General features: G+C 41.2%; 1 protein-coding gene across 2 annotated transcripts in view; it reads right to left on the bottom strand.

Moving 5' to 3' along the window:
* LOC124777876 overlaps positions 1–21,066 on the bottom strand; it is a 46,048-nt gene that overhangs the window by 19,730 nt on the left and 5,252 nt on the right. The window contains exons 2-3 of one of the 2 annotated variants that reach the window (XM_047253415.1): positions 15,133–15,249; positions 1,541–1,648 (exon numbers count right to left, since the gene is read on the bottom strand). In XM_047253415.1, coding sequence (XP_047109371.1) covers positions 1,541–1,648; positions 15,133–15,183 — 159 coding nt within the window. In that variant the 5' untranslated portion in view covers positions 15,184–15,249. The remainder of the gene's footprint in view (positions 1–1,540; positions 1,649–15,132; positions 15,250–21,066) is intronic. The other variant, XM_047253416.1, reaches the window with a different exon arrangement.

Here is a 21,066-nt window from a genome sequence, read left to right as displayed (position 1 = left end):
TGCGTCTTAGAACCGCTTGGACGCAGGGGCCATGCAATCGTCATCCCCGAATTGCTCTTCAACAGTAGGAAGCAAGAAGGTGCTTAAAACATCAGTGTAGGTCTGTGCTGTGATATTGCAACGCAGAACAAGGGGTGGAAGCTCCCTCCATGAAAAACACGACCACACCATAACACCACCGCCTCCGAATTTTATCGTTGGCACTACACACTCTGGCAGATGGCGTTCATCGGGAATTCACCATATCCACACCCTGCCATCGGATCGCCACATTGTGTACCGTGATTCGTCACTCCACACAACATTTTTCCACTGTTCAATCGTCCAATATTCACGCTGCTTCCACCTAGCGAGGCGTCGTTTGGCATTTACCGGCGTGATGTGTGGCTCATGAGCAGCCGCTTGACCATGAAATCCAAGTTTTCTCACTTCCTGCTAAACTGTCACAGTACTTGCAGTGGATCCTGATGCAGTGTGCAATTCCTGTGTGATGGTCCGGATAGATGTCTGCCCCTTACACATTATGAACCTCTTCAACTGTCGGCGGTCTCTGTCAGTCAACAGACTTGGTCGGCCTGTACGCTTTTGTGCGGTACGTGTCCCTTCACGTTTCCACTTCAGTATCACATCGAAAACAGTGGGCCTAGGGATGTTTAGAAGTGTGGAAATCTCGCGTACAGACGTATGACACAAGTGACATCCAATCACCTGACCACGTTCGAAGTCCGTGAGTTCGGCGGAGCGCCCCATTCTGCTCTTTCTTGATGTCTAATGACTACTGAGGTCGCTGATATGGAGTACCTGGCAGCAGGTGGCAGCACAATGCACCTAATAGGAAAAACGTATGTTTTTCGGGGTGGCCGGATACTTTTGAACACATAGTGCAGGTCTGGTGCCGCAGAGTGCAGTTTATCAACAGTTGTGTAAAAACTGTTTTAAACAACTGTTGACAAACTGCAATTTGCGGTGTCAAACCTAAAGACGTTCTGCAACGGAGATTGAAGTCGGTAGTCTAAAAATAAAAAGTTGTGATCCAGACGATTTTTGTTTATTATAAGAAGTTACTAGTTCATGTCGGCAGTTATGAAATTTTCAGTAATTACTTTTCTCCGTTACTACGTACATGGTCAGAATTATATCTAATTTACGGTAACCTTTTTTTTTTGCAAACAAAGTGATTTTTAACATGTCTGCACAACTGTCAAATTTTAACCACCGTGATGGCTCATTTTTGGCCCTCTCCATCGCCACTCCGTCCTACATTTGTAGCGTAAAGGTGTTATAATCTGTATTCACAGTTCGGTCGTCATCACTGCGAATCCTCTGCCCACTAATAGACGAAGCGATGTGGTCACGGTTCCTCCTGTGTATCTCGACTCCTAATCTGTTTTGGCCTTAGTTGACCTAGGAGGCACACAAGACGAATCAACACCACAGAAGTCTCCTCGACATGTATTATTTACTCCACAACAGAAAGTGTGTACACCTGGTGGGAGTTTGCGAGCATTACCCGGTACAGAGTACTTTGGTCAACACTTACCTTGCTGGCGACTTCGCGCAGGCGCGCCGTGTCGCTTGCTGAGAACCTCTGGCGGCGGGCCAGCCATGCGTACCTCGGGTCCCGAGAACGGCGCACCATCGCCTCACCCTGGACAAGGAGGACACTCAGAGCACCAACACGGTTCTGCACTGATAGTAATGGAAAGAATTACGCCAAGAAACACCAGTCCGATATCAAACCTTGTGGAGCTGTTCATGAAAAAAAAAAAAAAACGAGTGCTAAATAATCTACCTTTTACCCCATTTTTAACTGATGTCCATTAGCATGACGTGTGACCCACCACGGGCATCAGTACGCTTTTATATTCGATGTGGCATGAAAGCAAACAGCCCCCTTATGTGACCTTGAGGCCTGAAACATAGCTTCATTAAGATCGATGGCTGTAGGCTGGTATGAAAGTATACCTCTTCCCATTCTATGGCTGACAAATGAGGGGGCTGGGTTTCATTCCTCACGGCGCTAGTCATGCAAACTGTAGTGTAGCGGCTTGCATTACCCTGCCGGAATAGAAAAAAAAAAATGGCATCCTGGTCACGAAAGGTGTGACAGCAAAGTCTATCACTCTTGCCACATACTGGCGAGCGTTTAGCTTTCCTTCCAAAATTACCAGAGTATTTCCAATAGCTCCATATACAATGATTACAGGAGTTTTCGAGCTATGGATCACGAGAACTGCTGCTTCCTGAGATCTTCCACCTCATCGTCTGCGGATTTATTGACTTCGAACTGACGGCCACGATCAGAAGCGATATTCATCTGTGAACACTGCGTAATGCCATTCAGTATCCCAGTTCACTCTGGCTCTATGTCACGTAAGTCTCTGTTGACTACGGCGCTGTGTCAGCGGTAGATGACGCAGAGTATCTCGAAATATCCATGTAGTTTCCAGTAATCTGTTCCCTACGGATCGTGGTGACACCCGGCCTCTAACCTCAGCTCAGATTTCAACTGTCGCCATCCATATAGTCGTCAGAGCCGGTCGACCAATCCTACGGCTCCTGGAACGACCCGTTTGCAGTCTTCGCGCCACACTGTTGTCCTGATTTCATCTCGCCACAACTCGCTCTGCAGTCATTACACTGCAGCCAATGGTCTGTGTAGTCTTTCGGACTGATGCTTTCATGTCCCTCATGCCAATGATTCGATGTTCGTTGAAGACAGAAGAATTTCTGTAAGCTGCTCGTACACCTACTTATAGGCGTGCTGTAATGCTACCACTGGTAAAGTCGCAATAACGTCAGACTTACCGAATGGCCATCACGTACTCACGCCATTATTCATGTGTAGGAATAACTTTTGTACCACTCAAAATAAACTCGTACAGGTATTAAATTTTAATCAACAGATCCCAAATGAATGTAGTAGACTGGCGTATCAGTTTTGTGGCGTTTGCTCAAGGTGTTAAACACGGCTACTTATCGTTGCGATAGAGGGAAGCTAGATTATAAGCCGTACAACCTGTGAGACTGTGAGCAAATCTCAAAAATACCAGAACGAGCGATGAAATGATTAAATGGTAAAATCAGGGGCACATGAGGTGCCAAGAAGTTGGCAGACAGTTGTTATTGATGCCAACGACGTGTCGTTTGGACAGATCGACTTGGGTCCTAAGAAACCACGTCTAGAGTTATGGACGGATTCTGTTAAGGTTATAGAACGCATTATGCACCAATTAATTAGAGATTGATTTTAGTTAGGCCATTCGTTAGGAACCAACTTAATGTCGATATCATTATCTGTTTACATACTAATAATAAAACTGTAAAACTTATGTCTGTATTTGTTGAACAAGCTGATCCGAAAAACCAAAAGACGTATTTTCATGGGGTTTTTACAAGTAACTTGAGTGTAGCTTGGAGTAACGTTTCATCAAAATCGGGACACAGCAAAAAGATATCGAAATTTAAAGTTTTATCTGAAATCGTCTGGTCAACTTACTAATTCGGATATTTAATCATCACAGTGTAGTGCACCAAAGAACCAACAGATGGCGCTGTTAGTTTAATTATCTCAGTCACAGACGTATTTTTGGAAGTTTACGTCAGTCACAGAACTAAGCGCCGCAGTCCTTTCTTTATGAATGCAAACTAACAGCGAATTTACTTTGCTGTATTAAAAACTCATTGACATTGCTTTGTTTCTTTCGATAGGTTCGTTGCTAGGAAAAACGAATATTAAGTTTGCTTTGTGATTTTTGTGCCTGCTCATTACATTTTGAATTAGTTTCGTTTACGCATAAGAAGCTTACCTTTTTGAATAAATCATAACGGCTAAAAGGCTGAGGACTATACGCTTTTAAAAATCCATTGAATATCATGAGGTGAGACTTACTGTGGTTCGAGAACAACAGGCTGTAACTCGTTCTTTGGAAATTCCTTCGGAAAGGAAAGTGCGGCGTAACTCTGATCGAAAGCGTCGTATAGAAGCGGAAATTTTGCTTGCAAGTGTCACATGCCGGAGTGTTTTTATACCCTGAATACCACTTGTGCCTGACCATTTACCATTTCCCTTTAAACGCGCACAGTTCATGGTGAGCTTATGTTAGGCCTTGATCATAAACAAAGCACGAGACCAGACGCTGCATATTGCGGACGTGCGCCTCATCGTCAGTTGCTTTTCGCAGTCACCTCCACATTGCTCTCTCCCGTGTTAGCGAAGCAAACAAGCTCTTCACGTCCCCAATCATACTACTTCAAACGTTGTAAACAAACTAACTTTGTAAGTCTATCGACAATACAACACTGCGCCGCGACAGCTCAAAGCATTCGAAGAGTGTATCTGGCGTTTTCAAGGCACGATTCGTTTATGTATTCCCGCAGAAGTGCCCCATGTGCCCGTTCAAGATGTAGACCGTATCCAACAGTTCTGCAGGTACTCCATAGACGACTACTCTTTGTGCCAGCCGAAAATTAGCCATTCTTCACGTCTGTATGCGGCGTGTTTTGTGGCGACGTTTGAGTTTCGAATAATACAGGGCTCAATTGAAACAGAGAATTTATTCTCGCTGTGGACATCCAGCACAATACACTGAAGAGCCAAAGAAACTGGTAAACCTACTTAGTATCGTGTAGGTCCCCAGCGAGCACGCAGAATTCCCGCAACACGACGTGCCATGGACTCGACTAAGTCTAAAGTAGCGCTGGACGTAACTGACTTCAGGAATCCTGCAGGACTGTCCATAAATCCGTAAGAGTACGAGGTGTGGAGAACTCTTCTGAACAGCACGTTGCAAAGCATTCCAGATATTCTCAATAATGTTCATGTCTGGGGAGTTTGGTGGACAGTGGAAGAGTTTAAACTCAGAACAGTGTTCCTGGAGCCACTCTGTAGAAATTCTGGATATGTGGGATGTTACAATGTCCTGCTGGAATTGCCCAAGTTCGTCGAAATGCACATTGGACATGAACTGAGGCAGGTGATCAGACAGGATGCTTACGTACGTGTCACCTACACGTATCAGAGGTCTCACATCACTCCAGCTGCACACGCCCCACACCATTGCAGAGCCTCCACCAGCTTGAACAGTCCCCTGCTGACATATAGAGTCCATGGATTGATGAGGTTGTCTCCATACCCGTACACGTCCATTCGCTCGATACAATTTGAAATGAGATTTGTCCGATCACGCAACATATTTCCAGTCATCAGTATCGGTGTTGACGGGCCCAGGCGAGGGGTAAAGCTTTGTGTCGTGCAGGCATCAAGGGTACATCGATGATGTTTTGTTGAACGGTTCGCACACTGACATTTGTTGATGGCCCAGCATTGAAATCTGCAGGAATTTGCGGAAGGGCTGAACGATCCTCTTCAGTAGTCGTTGATCCCCTTCTTGCAATATTTTTTTCCGGCCGCAGCGATGTCGGAGATTTAATGTTTTACCGTATTCCTGATATTCATGGTGCATTCGTGAAATGGTCATACGGGAAAACCCCCACTTCATCGTTACCTCGCAGATGCTGTGTCCCATAGCTCGTGCGCTAATTATGACACCACGTGATCTTGATAACCTGCCATTGTAGCACAGTAACTGATCTAACTGCGCCAGACACTTGTTATATAGGCGTTGCTGACTGCAGTGCCGTCTTCTACCTGTTTACATATCTCTGTATTTGATTACGCGTGCCTATATCAGTTTCTTTGGCTCTTCAGTGTAGTTGCCTTTCACCTTTGGTGTTTAGTAGTACGGCTACGTTTCATTTAAGTGGAAAAATGAAAAAAACATAATAGGGGGAACACAGCGGCCACATATCACTGTAAAACAAAAACCTCTCCAAAACTTCATGTGTTTTGCGCCGCTTCTCGTGGAACGTTTCCAGTCTATTCTATTTTGCGGAAGAGATGGTTACAAGATGGTTACAGGAATGATATATGCACAAGATCTGGCATCTTCTACAATTGTGGGAACATGTTGACAATTTTATTTTTTAACAGGTCGGGGAACTACCGCAGTGACACCTACATGTAAGAGCATTTCTTAACCACGAGCTGCTTCAACGGCGCATCGCCGGTAAGGTGTGTACAGATATCACATTCCACCATTGTCTTCCAGTGTCCCCTAATTTTACGATATAGGATTTTTATGGACTCCCCTCCATCAGTTCTGAGTGCACTGCGGCGCTTCATAGGGTGGTTGTATAAAATCGCATGTATTAGAGGAAGGAATCAATCTTGAGTTCCAAAATGCCACGAGCAGCCCAGCTAGCACAATGACTGTGCATATGGAGCTAAAAAGAATGGCGTTCAGTGATCGAGAAGCTCCTCATAATCCTCACAAATGTCTAGTCAATGCTAAGCGACGCTTGAGGTGGTGTAAAGAGCGAAGCGGCTGGACAGTTGATGACTGGGAACGCATGATTTGAAATGATTAACCACGCTATACGCTGTGGCAATCCGATGGAAGGGTTTGGGTTTGCCGATTGCCTGTGTAGTACATTACTTGCCACCATGTGTAATGCTGACACTGAAGTACAAGGGATGTGTTGGAGGGTGTTTATCGTGGTTAGGGTGAGATCCCCTTACAGCAGTTTATAAAACACAGCATTGTGTGGTTAGTTGGCTGGTTGATTTGGAGGAGTGTGTAACACTTATATCGTTTAGAAGTAGGTTTATGTTACGTAACTGTGTATCTGCAATTTTGGAGTGTGTATTCTTTGTTATTTAAAGTCGTTGAGCTATGGCAAGAAAATTAGAGTTTTGTAATGCATATATGAAAAAAGCGAAAGGATATGTTAAAATGATAAATTATTATAATATGTGTATGTTCATAAAAAGAAAATGTTTATTGAAAGCTGGTTCATACTTGTAAGATGTAAAAGCTGTAGGGAAGACCCCCCTCTCCCCTCTCCCCTCTCCCCCCTCCCCTCCCCCCTCCCCGCTCCCCTCCCACCCCTCGCAATGGAAGTGGAATGGCGCGATGTTAAAGGTGGTTTTGGCGGTCGAACTCAGCGGCTCCTTTGTGTGAACGGTACACAGTGTGTGGCTAGCCGTAGTTCGGTACACTTCAACGGTGCTAAGAGAGGCAATTGGAAGCTGCTTTACAAAGGATCTGCCTCGGATGTGGATCTGGCTATTATTGGATTGGGTATTCTCGGCAGAAAGGAATGGCTCTAATATGTTGAAAATCCGACCCCAAGAAGAGATTTTATAGAGCATTCGAACATCAAGAGCAGTGATTACAGTTAGCTTCCATGTCGCTTGCCACCAATCTTCGCCACTGCTTCACTAACTTCATACTTTCAGTAATGTATAAGTGAATGGACCAGTTTATTTGTGTGTCGTTTTAACAATAATAACAACATTAAAAATTAAATTTTCTATCCTGATCACGAACCTATGCAGGGTCTTCACCTAAGTGCTACTAAAACCGGGTTTCCTGATTTAAATGAACAATTCTCGCATTCACGTGTTTAAAAGCGATTTTTTGGTCTAGTGTAAAAGGAGTAGTAGAAGTTAAAGTTAAAAACCACAAAAGTGAAATTGGATAGGCTTTTGCTAAAGTATCCTTAGTTTATTACAAAATATTGTTTTGTAGAATTACTGTGCAAGATTTTGTAAATACTATTGTCTAGAATACCTGCTTCACAGGTGATAAAAAGGCAAATAACTTAAGCTCGTTTTAAAAATAGTGTGGTTTTGATTTCTTTCATGAATGGTTCCTTTTCTGAAGTTAATTAAGCCCACTGCTATATTTTATTGTCTTGCAAAGTAAATTATAGTCAGAGAGCGTTGACTAGTGAAACTATACTAGTTTATGGGTCCCCATCATATTCTCCACTTTTTAGAAAGAAAATTGAACTATTACTGTTGCTAAGGAAAACTGACATATGTAGAGGAGCATAAACAGTGTATCTATGACATTATTCATCTTTATTTGCTTCTATTTTTTTTCGTGTCAGTTAAGATAAAGGCGTCTGAAGTCCAAATTTAGTTCTGCATTTCATGCAGTAATACTTCAGTATTTTATTGAGCAACGATCTTGAGTGTAGCTGTAATTAGTATGAGCTTGGTGCAAATTTGCTTCCTATAATTCACTGGTGTGTGCGTTGTTGGTAACTGCTGCTACACACAATTCAGAGTGCACTGTGTCAGTTTGTATCCTGTGTAATATTCAAAGGGAAATATCAACGAAAGTAGCTTCAATAACCAATATTCAATTTTCTTAAACATATATTTCTAAATTAATGTGCCTAATTGGGCTGGCGAACGTTCATTTTTTTTTCATTTACTTATGATTTTACCACTTTCATTAACTCCCTAGGTTAAAGTCCGTTTAAATTTTCTGTTAACTTCTTATTCAAAATTATAGTCCGATGTCTTTGTCCATTAGACATCCGCACGGTCAAAATTCGAAATATTTTCAGAGGGTAACATTAGCGCGTTTCACGACACGTTAGTGCTATAAGGTGACCAAACCGCGACGTCATTGGTCCCTTCAGATTAGGGAAGGATTGGGAAGGAAGTCGACCGTGCCCTTTCAAAGGAGCCGTCCCGGCATTTTAGGGAAATCACTGGAAACCTAAATCAGGATGGCTCGAGGCGGGTTTGAACCGTCGTCTTCCCCAATGCAAGTCCAGTGCGCCACCTCGCCCGGTAGTTATGTGCGCTACTTCCAGTGGACGAACAGTTAGGAGATATGACAATGCATCTTACGATAAAGTGGTTTGTAGACAGTAATATTCCTGAAACGGAATGGTATATCCAGAGTCCCGAGTTGAACCCAATGGAACACCTTTTGGACTACTTAGAACGTAGATTTCACACCAGACCTCTACGTCCAACATCAGTACCTTCTCTGGTTTTGTCCACCAATAGACATCTCATTGAAAGTGCCCCCAGCAAAGACCAAGGCATCATGAGGGCGAAGGGTGGACAGAACACACATTAATGCCCCTTTTTAGGCGTCCAAATACTTTTGATCAAGTAGTGTATACAAACGCAAGCAACTCCAGACTGTTGACATTACTGTGGATGTGTTTGATGTCAGGAATTACTGTGCCCTTACACTGTGATAATTTTCGCATAATCTATCAACTCAGGACCAGTGATCGAGCAGTTTACTACAGACGCATTCATGCATGCCACAGTGGAAATGTAACCGATGCTACAGGTTTGTGTAGTTATCAGTTCTGATTAATTAGTTGTTGTCACCTTCGAAGTAGGACTGCTTTGAGTTCACACACATCTATATTCGTACATCCCCCCCCCCCTCCCCACCTCCAACAACTCGACACAGATACGTGTTTCGTTTTCAGGAGACTGTGCAGGAGCGCCACTGTTTTTGCCTTCTCACAAAGTGCAAGAGATTTCCACCAAAGGGAGGACGACTAGGCTGTCGGAGACAAATTAATACCTCTGGTTAGAGAAGGATAGGAAAGGAAACTGGACTAGTCATTTTGGAATGAACAATGGCGGAATTTATCTTAAGCGATTTAGGAAGAACTATGGAAAAGCAAAGTCTGCCGTCGGAACAAACGAGATTCAAATCCTCGTTAGGGCTATCCTTTAGGACAGTTGGGATGAATGGCAGGATGGTAACCTAAAGGAAGCAATGGTCGGTAGTCTTCTCAAATCAGCCTTGCCCAAATCAGATCCTGGACTCATATCCAATGTACAACTTATCGAATTTGAGAAGACACTGTAAGTAGCCTGTTTGTATGTTGGCAGCGCTATTGACATTGTTAATATCGCTGACAGCGCTCTGCGCCATCAGCAACAGATTCTGTGGTTGGACGGACCAGCGGTTAGCGAGTGGATAGGGAAGTGTATGGACATGACATTCTTAGTGGAGACTCTATGTTGGCAGGACATGCATTGTAAAGTGAGACAAAATGATGTGTTTATAAGAAAATATGCAAGGAAATGTATGATGATGTATGTTTGTTTGATAATGTTTGGGCAGTGGAATTATTGACAACTACATAATTTTTGGAACCGGATGTCACATGAATAAGGTAAAATTCTCTAAATGAATTGTCTGCTCTTCAACAAAATCTTTCTTTCGCAAACCATAAGCCTCCTAGTAGTTGGAGTCCATAGTACTTAGAATCTTTTTATTTAGCTGGCTCTAGGTGCTACTTGCTGTAATTACTGTAATTCTTGTTATGAGGATTTTATGTGAGGTAAGTAACTTATGAAAAAGAAACGGGTTTGTACTATTGGGATTCGTGATTGGAATGAGTTTAGTTAATTAACAGAGCTGGAGGTAGTTTCATATTTCACTAATTTCATATGTTTTGGATTTGTATTATTGTTAAGATTTCTTGCAATTCACGGGCATTCTTTTATGATAATTATTGGAAGTCATGTTGTTAATGTATAGCAGTCAGACTGCGTTGAACTTGTATATTGTGGTTATTAAATGAATAGGTTAAGTCTGAGTTGTCGTTGTTAGGGAAAATTCTGTAGGTCTGTGTTTAATAAAAAAATAATAAAACAGGTAGTTTTAACGTACAATTATAATCTTCTCCATTTTTCTGTTTCCTGTTGGAATATGACAGTGCCTACAATGAGAACACCCATGAACTAATTTTCCCATCCAAGCCCTACAAATTGAAGACATTAATTGGTGAAATCTTTGCTGAATATCCCGCATTAAACTAAAAACATTTCCTCCTGATGAAGTTTCAGATATACTAAACTATGATAAGTGGATCCATAACAAAAAGAGAAAGATAACAGGTGCTGTCATAATAACTTATTGCTGTCCTATGTGACATGACGGATGATGATAATGAAGGCAAATGCTCTCAGACGAGAACAACCACGTGAGACTATACGGATAACAAATGATGGATAGAGAATCAAAAACTTGTTGTTTTCACAAAATAATTGTTCTGCCAATAGCTCATGAGCCACCACCAGCCAGTGAGCAAATGACGGATTGAAATCAAAAAGCCACTGTTTACATGACCTCTGAATTGCTTGGTTTTTAAGTGTAGGCTACACTAGAATCTAGGGACAACCAACACATCTGTCGCATTAACTCTAAAAAATGCAGACAAGGTCGTATAAACACGAACAGCAACTTGTAATGAAAATAGTGTTCACTACTCGTTTTAAATTTTAACAAAACTGAGTTTATTTCAAAGTAGAACTTATCATGGTTAATAATTGTTCATCACTGAAATGATGATGACCTGAGTGAGGATTTAAATGAAACAGAACAGCACCTCACGTTTGCATAAACTACAGGAAAAATCGTGGAAAAATAATCTTTCAGCAAAGTCTATAATTAAAGCTCTATAACTGCAAAATAACTAAACTCCAGGCGCAGATCACACTAAAAATGACCGCAGTGATGTTTTTAAAATTGAGACTAGATCATCTAACGTGAAATATTCTATAGCACCCCATGGATAGTTTTCACAACAAAATATAAAATATACAAACTATGTGGATTTTAGTTAAAAGTAAAATATTATTCTGATACTAGAAACAGTGATGAAATCTGTATTTATGTACGTTCAGTAAATATTTCGTTCGTTACTGCTAAAGACTATGACAAGAATGTATATAGAAGAAGCCAACATGTAATCGCTGGCTGTTATCATTTAATATATATATAATCATGCGATAAGATTATCGCTCGCGGTTCTGTTCGTTTTGCGCTCTCTTTGCTATTGCCTTGTGGTTTTGTTCGCTTGCTACCGATCTGATGCACTCGATGTGAGTAATAGCGAATTGCTGTACTTACGTCTGTTATTCCTAAATTTGATTTATTCTGAAACAGACTTAGCAGTAATTCAGGTTACATGTTTTCATTTACGCAAATGTAATTACAATTTGCCTCATTCTTTAGTTTTCCGCATTTTTAGCACACGCTGCTGCGGAGACAAACGTAACATTGCTATGTCCTTGTTGTCCGCCATTACGGGGAAATTTTAATTTTCAGTAATTATTTATGAAATGGCGCAACCTAAAGCACACATACAGTTATATTATTATTCCACAAGAGTTATGAGATCAGACTTTCTACAGAAGGTATATATGTAAGTAAAAAGTTCAGAATCAGTAACGGTCTGGCTCAAGGCTTAAGGTACCGTAAAATAATTAATTCTCAGTTTATGCTGGTATAAAAGTGAAAGATATTAAACCTTGACAACATTACTGACTTACGGGGGATATTTTGCAGTATTTAAATAGTATTTTTGTGGTGTTTAATTTATTCATTATACGCACGCAAGTACAGACGTTTAACGTTGCGAGACTGTTTTTCTTGCATACACAGACTAAATTATTTTCACTTGTACCGGAATACTTTAAAAGACTTAAGCTCCAATTACTTTCAGTATGTAAAGTACTGAGTAAAAGATATTATTTCTGTACATACTAACAAGAACCCACGCAATTACTTTCACGTTTATAGACGAAGTATTAAACTTTCTGATCTTAAATAGTGTACAGCCTTTAAACATTTTAACGTACACCACTTGCAAAAACACATTGTGTTCATAACAATAATAATTTCTTCTTACAAAAGACACTAGCTAACTAAAAAATAGTAATATTTTCGAATAAAATATTAAAATTCGAATATCACACGTTGAAAATATTTTAGAGTATTCTCCAGCTTTTGAGTCCACGACTAAGCCAGTTCACCTGATGCAAAATGTTCTAAGTCCCAAGTTGAAAATATTTCAGAGTGTTCACTATCGACTCACACGAATATCATAAGTTCATTCGACTCACTCAAGCACAACCTACTGTCACTCATACAAGCATTCTGTTCCGGATCTCAAAACCAACGACCACGCGAACGAAATGTAAAGTCTTCCTCAGCCAGAAAGCCTCTCGCAAAGCTGGCAGCTAGTATTTAAACCCTCGCATCGACGTCAATGAACCACACACAATTTCGACTTCCTTAACATACTTAAAACTACGAGTATAAGTTTAATGTTAAAACACTTGTATCATATATGAATTTGCACGTAAATTTCCTCAGCTTTCTAAAGATGTTCTCAGTTTTTCTCTAACTTAAATAGTTTGTTCGCAAATAATTATTCTGCCCATGCAAACTTTCCTTAGAGTTATGTTACTAATAAATACATATAACTAAGACTAAGTACACTCGAACATCGCTAACTATGTCTGCTTAGTAATATTGCCGCTACATTCGAAGTCTCATTTATGCCAAAATTCAGGTATTTACGAGCGGAATGTACATTACGGTCTCTAATTCAAAATGGGTAATGTTTATAAAGAAATCTATAACAGTCCAATAGTACTCAATGAGGCCTATGCGTAGACATTGCATTTGAAAAATCTCTTGGGACCTTGTCGAGATATTAACTCTTTCAAGTTCATTTTATACATAAAAAATTTACCGAGAAGCCACTTAAAACCTACTTTTCATATCTATGACTTGTCTTCACCCCCGTACTCGTCTTAATTTTGCCTTTGTAATCATGTTACTGGGTCCTCCGCTACTATTTGGGTCTAGTTTTTATTACATTTAGTCTTATTTGGTAATCGTTCCGGACAGTCAAGTCTGCCGTGGCGGTTGCCCCACGACGTTGCACGCCAATGGCCTGGTTTTCCCAACCACACGGCCAGAGCCTGCGTTTATCTGACCTGCTGACTAAAATTCTCATACTCATGAGAAGAACATGACAGGCAGCATAACGAGACTTCCCAGAAACTTCGCTCAGTGGAAGGCGAGCCAAGGTAAGTGAAAACGCGGCTCCACTTATTCCTAGATATTCGACCGTTTTTGAGAAAGCGACTTTCAAAGTTTTCGAGGTAATTTATGTGCGTCATAGTCCATAAGCAGTCCAACCGAAGCGGTAGCTAGCTCGAATCGCGAGTTCACAATTTTGTGCTCCATATTCTAAACCCCGTTATTTTTATTTTCGTTTTTCATTTATCCACCCATGTCCATAGACGGTTACTACACAAATATTTTCCAACATATATTTAAATAACTTCTTCCTTGTTCGTCTACCACTTCTACGTCTGGTGAATGAATTTAAAAAAAATGAAAGAAAAACAAGAAATGAGTGGAAAAGCTGTTTGAAATTGTTTGCTGTGAATTTCCTATAATGTATCTTGATTTATAATCAACTGTAAGCCCTAGTTTTCGGAAAAGTGATTCGTTAAGTGTGGTTTGCCCTGAAATTATTGCCAACGTGTGAAATCTTCAGTAATGTCAATGGCGTTCCTTTCGCGAGTGAGATTCATACGGAGAAATGTTGCGTGATGCTCCTGGCGTTCGGAGTTTCTATGTCTGTGTTGTTTCTACGATTGGCATCATCCAAGGAAATGCACCAAATCTTCCTGAAGAATAAACGTAAGACTAAAACATAAGAATGAAGAATTGATATAAGAATGAAATTTAAGAATATGAGAATTTAAAACGATTTTAACCTCAAAATACCATAAAAATACATTATATAAATATATGACACTTACTGTAAAAACCAGTTGTAATTTTACAGTTAATATAAGGTCCTTATATCCCCTAACCAGATAAACATTTGTGTAGTAACCTTCTATGGACATGGGTAGATAAATGAAAATAAAGGTTTTGAACATAAGACGCAAAAATGAGGCACCGCGACGCTGGCCACTATGGAACCTACGTAGACGACTTACCGCACTCTACAAGGCCTCTAAATCGTGTTGAAAACTTTGACGTGCGTTTTCTCTGAAACTGTCGAGTATTTATAGACAAACCAAGATACGTTTCGCTTATTTGGGCTCCTCTACGACTGAGTGAAGCTCCTGGGAAATTAGACTACGGCACTGGTTTTCTTCTTCAGAGCATAAGCCAATCACTGCTCCTCAAGGGTGCCACCATCTATTGATGACAGTCGTGAGTCTCTGGCAGTCTCCACACCTCCACACCCTTCTGCGTGTCACGCATCTGTTAATGTTTCTCGCCACAGTACCGGGTTGTAGTGTCTCACACACTTTTACTCAGTATCATCACCACTGCTGTCAGAAAATATTTTTCTGTTTTTTGCCGTGCAGAAGTATCAGAGTTTAAGCCAGAGATTATAAGTTCATTATGAAAGAACTAAAGTTTTTTAGCCATTTTAGAAGCCGTTGTCGTTAAATTTACTAAGAAGACATACCTCAGAGATAATGGCGTCGAAGATCTCCCGATGAGCAGCATCCCACACCATGACGGAGCCACAGCCTCCTAGAAACAGTTAGCTGTACAATCCTCTTTCCTGGCGGTCTGTGGTGCCCTGAAAGAGGACTACACGTTATTTTCAGCGAAATAGCTTTCACAGACGTTTCAAATGTTGCTGTCGCGGCAAGGAAAGGTGCAGTAACTTCAATCACTACTGATCGAAAATAATCTCGGAACTGTGATTTCTGCATAGAGTATCCAACAATGGTCGTTGCAGACGCTGACTTAATCTCAAATTGATATCTCGGTATGTTCTTAGAGTGTTTTATTGATGAAACACTAAACAGTCAGAAGTATCCAAGCTACTAAAAGATATGCTGCTACAGTTACTGGAAGACATCTTACTGGATATGAGGTAGTCCATGTGGTACCAGCATGACAAAGTGGAAATTTTTGGGAAGGACTATGGACCCAAATTACTGAGGCCAGCGGTCCCTAGGCTTACACACTAGTTAAACTAGCTGATGCTAAGGACAACACACACACCCATGCCCGAGGGAGGACTCGAACCTCCGACGGGGTGAACCAGCATGACTGATGTCTCACACTTTCTACACAGACAATAACTACAGACCTTAACAGAACAGTTGGAGATTGTTGAATCGGGCGTTCGGGAAACTCAGAATGGTGTTCACACTCAGAGGGCTTGGCACCTCTGGTCTTTTTATCTGTGCAGAAGATTTATATAAAAGGCCTAGGAGGAAACACCGACGATCCCCGAAGACATGGATTGCCGTATATCGCGGAACTGTTCTGCGATAAGCTCGGATGAAATTTAACGTGCAGTGCTGTCAGTCTATAACTGGTTTATAGCATATACCAGGCTTCAAGATCAACATTATGATCACTTGCTAATACAGTTATGATAATAAATACACGATTCGTACCTGAGTTTCGTGTTTACTGATAGCTGGTGTTGTAGATCAGCATCCAAGTTGCTGGTAATAATGTGTACAAAAGAATAGAAAATAAACCTGAGGATCTGTTAGAAGACAATCAGTTTGAAATAGGGAAGTAAGGGCAATAAAGTCCATTCTGATGTAATGGAAGCAATAGTGAAGAAAAAAATCAAGACACACTAATAGGGTTTCTCGACCTTGAAAAATGGTGCAAGATTTTCGATATTCTGAGACACATTGGAGTAAGCTATAGGGAAAGCCACGTTGTATACAATACGTATAAGAACCAACATGGAACAATGAAACTGGGAGACCAAGAACGAAGTGGGTTGCAGTCTTTTGCCCATACTGTTCAATCTATACCTCGAAGAAGCAATGACAGAAATAAAAGAAAGGTTTAAGAATGGGATTAATATTCAGTGTGAAAGGATATCAATTATAAGATTCGTTGATGACGCTTCTGTCCTCTATGAACGTGAAGAAGAATTACACTATCTGCAGAATGGAATGAACAGTCTAATGAGTACAGAGTATGTACAGAGTAGACCGAAGAAAGACGAAAGTAATGAGAAGCAGCAGAAATAAGGGAAGCAAGAAACTTATCAGAATTGAGGATCACGAAGTAGACGAAGTTAACGAATTCTGCCACCTAGAAAGTAAAATAATCCATCACGGCTGGAGCAAGGAGTACATAAAAAGCAGAGTGCCTCAGAGAAAGAGGGCATCCCTGGTAAAGAGAAGTCTGCTGGCACCAAACACAGGCCATCACCTGAGGAAGAAATTTCTGAAAACCTGCGTTTGGAGCATAGTATTGTATAGAAGTGAATCACTGACAGTGGGAAAAACAGATGAGAATCGAAGTGTTTGAGATGTGGTGAGAAGAACGGTGAAAATCAGGTGGACAGATAAGGAATGACGAGATTCTCCGCAGAATCGCCGAATAAAGGAACAGGATGATAATATACATGTTACGACTTCAGGAAATAACCTTCATGATACCAGAGGAAGCTGTAGAGCATAAAAACTGTAGAGAAAGACAGAGATTGCAATACATCCAATAAATACCTGAGGACGTAACGTTAAAGTGCTACTCGCAGATGAAGAGGTTGGCTCAGGAAAAGAATTTGTGTCGGGTGGCATCAAACCAGACACAAGACTGATGGAAAGAAAGTTCCACCCGCATTATGTCTGAAGTCTCTAGAACGGGCTCTTTCCAATCTCCCAGAAAAATTAGAGTGTTCCATTAAAAAATGCCGGTGTCATAATTAGGTAGCTACACACGTTAAAAATTACTTGCATACGTCAGAAAATTTGACATATTGTCCACTATAAGTTGAGATATCCGTGCTACTCATCCTGCATATTTTGTGTGTGGCTTGTCTTAGCTGCTCACCCTGTAGATACAGTCTACTATGCTGTGTAGAATGAAACACGAATTCGTACCATTTTAATTTTCAGCAATTCGCCTCGGTTGCGTAAAATCATAGCGAACGTATCTTCTGCTTGCAAACAAACGACTTATGTAGCTTACAACGAAAAGCTGATGAACTTTTGACACCATAAGTGAAAGGCCCCGGGAGTAGACAACATTCCATTAGAACTACTGATAGCCTTGGGAGATCCAGCCCTGACAAAACTCTACAATCTGGTGAGCAAGATGTATGAGACAGGCGAAATACCCTCAGACTTCAAGAAGAATATAATAATTCCAATTCCAAAGAAAGCAGGTGTTGACAGATGTAAAAATTACCGAACTATCAGTTTAATAAGTCACGGCTGCAAAATACTAACACGATTTCCTTACAGACGAATGGAAAAACTGTTAGAAGCCGACCTCGGGGAAGATCAGTTTGGATTCCGTAGAAATGTTGGAACGCGTGAGGCAATACTGACCCTACGACTTACCTTAGAAGACAGACTAAGGAAAGGCAAACCTAGCATTTGTAGACTTAGAGAAAGCTTTTGACAATGTTGACTGGAATACTCTCTTTCAAATTCTGAAGGTGGCAGGGGTAAAATACATGGGACGAAAGGCTATTTACAATTTGTACAGAAATCAGATGGCAGATATAAGAGTCGAGGGGCATGAAAGGGAAGCAGTGGTTGGGAAGGGAGTGAGACAGGGTTGTAGCCTATCCCCGATGTTATTCAATCTGTACATTGAGCAAGCAGTAAAGGAAACAAAAGAAAAATTCGGAGTAGGAATTAAAATCCATGGAGAAGAAATAAAAACTTTGAGGTTCGCCGATGACATTGTAATTCCGTCAGAGACAGCAAGGGACTTGGAAGAGCAGTTGAACGGAATAGGCAGTGTCTTGAATGAAGGATATAAGATGAACATCAACAAAAGCAAAACGAGGATAATGGAATGTAGTCGAATTAAATCGGGTGATGCCGAGGGAATTAGATTATGAAATGAGACAATTAAATTAGCAGATGAGTTTTACTATATGGGGAGCAAAATAAGTGATGATGATCAAAGTAGAGAGGATATAAAATGTAGACTGGCAATGGCAAGGAAAGCGTTTTTGAAGAAGAGAAATTTGTTTACATCGAGTATAGATTTGTCAGGAAGTCGTTTCTGAAAGTATTTGTATAGAGTGTAGCCATGTATGTAAGTGAAATATGTTTAGAAATAGATTAGACAAGACGAGAATAGAAGCTTTCGAAATGTGGTGCTACAGAAGAATGCTGAAGATTAGATGGGTAGATCGCATAACTAATGAGGAGGTACTGAATATAATTGGGGAGAAGAGAAATTTGTGGCACAACTTGACTAGAAGAAGGGATCGGTTGGTAGCACATGTTCTGAGGCATCAAGGGATCACCAATTTAATACTGGAGGGCAGCGTGGTGGGTAAAAATCGTAGAGGGAGACCAAGAGATGAATACACTAAGCAGATTCAGAAGGATGTAGGTTGCAGTAGGCAGTAGGTACTGGGAGATGAAGAAGCGTGCACAGGATAGAGTAGCATGGAGAGCTGCATCAAACCAGTCTCTTGACTGAAGACCAAAACAACAAGTTGAAAACACCTCTCCCTCCCTCCCCCCTCCACCGAGAAGAAGGTTGCTTTGCGACTATTGTAACATGAACGAACTGGTGTGCCATTTACTCGTATATTATTAAACGGCTAACCCAATTTACGCACCAAACTAAGGTTGCCTATCTAATGGCTTCCAGGGCAACAAAAATTTTATTTTCAGTATTTCATATATTAGTGACTGGATTTAAAAATTTAAAATGCTATTACAATCTACTCATTAACAGGTATAATCTTATGTTAAAGGTTAACACGGTAAGAAAAATATTACAATTATACAGGGTGTTACAAAAAGGTACGGCTAAACTTTCAGGGAACATTCCTCACACACAAAGAAAGAAAATATGTTATGTGGACATGTGTCCGGAAACGCTTACTTTCCATGTTAGAGCTCATTTTATTACTTCTCTTCAAATCACATTAATCATGGAATGGAAACACACAGCAACAGAACGTACCAGCGTGACGTCAAACACTTTGTTACAGGAAATGTTCAAAATGTCCTCCGTTAGCGACAATACATGCATCCACCCTCCGACGCATGGAATCGCTGATGTGCTGATGCAGCCCTGGAGAACGGCGTATTGTATCACAGCCGTCCACAATACGAGCACGAAGAGTCTCTACATTTGGTACCGGGGTTGAGTAGACAAGAGCTTTCAAATGCCCCCATAAATGAAAGTCAAGAGGGTTGAGGTCAGGAGAACGTGGAGGCCATGGAATTGGTCCGCCTCTACCAATCCATCGGTCACCGAATCTGTTGTTGAGAAGCGTACGAACACTTCCACTGAAATGTGCAGGAGCTACATCGTGCATGAACCACATGTTGTGTCGTACTTGTAAAGGCACATGTTCTAGCAGCACAAGTAGAGTATCCCGTATGAAATCATGATAACGTGCTCCATTGAGCATAGGTGGGAGAACATGGGGCCCAATCAAGACATCACCAACAATGCCTGCCCAAACGTTCACAGAAAATCTGTGTTGATGACGTGAAGTCAACATTACCTTCCTTCAATTGGGCCAACTGGCGGTGAATCGAGGAAGTACAGTACATACTGGCGAAACTAAAATGAGCTCTAACATGGAAATTAAGCGTTTCCGGACATATTTCCACATAACAGCTTTTCTTTTTTGTGTAGCCGGCCGCGGTGGCTGAGCGGTTCTAGGCGCTTCAGTCCGGAACCGCGCGACTGCTACGGTCGCAGGTTCGAATCCTGCCTCGGGCATGGATGTGTGTGATGTTCTTCGGTTAGTTAGGTGTAAGTAGTTCTAAGTTCTAGGGGACTGATGACCTCAGATGTTAAGTCCCATTGTGCTCAGAGCCATTTGTGTGCGAGGAATGTTTCCTGAAAGTTTGGCCACACCCTTTTGTAACACCCTGTGTATTGTGCATACCGTATTTTATGGACTATAAGACGCACTTTTTCTTCGAAAAATTGCCTCCAAAATTCAGGTGCTTTTTGTACTCTAATGAAAAATGTCCATTGTTTGATTAAAATTCCCGCCAGTTTTAAAAATGGCTATATATTCGATGCCGCGGGAGATCTTTCTCTATGTGGCAACATAGGGTTCGACTGGCAGCAGCAGTGCACCGATGTGACGATCATGAATTTCGGGGACTTACAAGCTTACTAATATTGTCTCCCTCCCGCCCCGCCATCACAAACCCAGAACACTGTCTAACCTACGAGGCGCCATTGCAGTCTACGGCGCCAGTGAACTTCAACTGAAAGTGATTTGTGTCATCGGTAAGAGTACAATATTTTCCTTACGACTAGTAGCTAATTTCGTAATGGAAAAAAATAAGAGGTATCCATACGATGCGGGCTATAAGTTGAAAGTAATAGTATGTGCAGAAGAACATGGAAACAGAGTAGCTGAGCAGCATTTCGGTCCTCCACCAACACGTGCGGTTCTAGGCGCTACAGT

This window comes from Schistocerca piceifrons, chromosome 2 (genome assembly GCF_021461385.2).
Source record: "Schistocerca piceifrons isolate TAMUIC-IGC-003096 chromosome 2, iqSchPice1.1, whole genome shotgun sequence".
Taxonomy (NCBI): Eukaryota; Metazoa; Arthropoda; class Insecta; order Orthoptera; family Acrididae; genus Schistocerca; species Schistocerca piceifrons.
The sequence above is the reverse complement of the archived record's forward strand: the minus strand, read 5'-3'. Positions and strand labels throughout refer to the sequence as shown.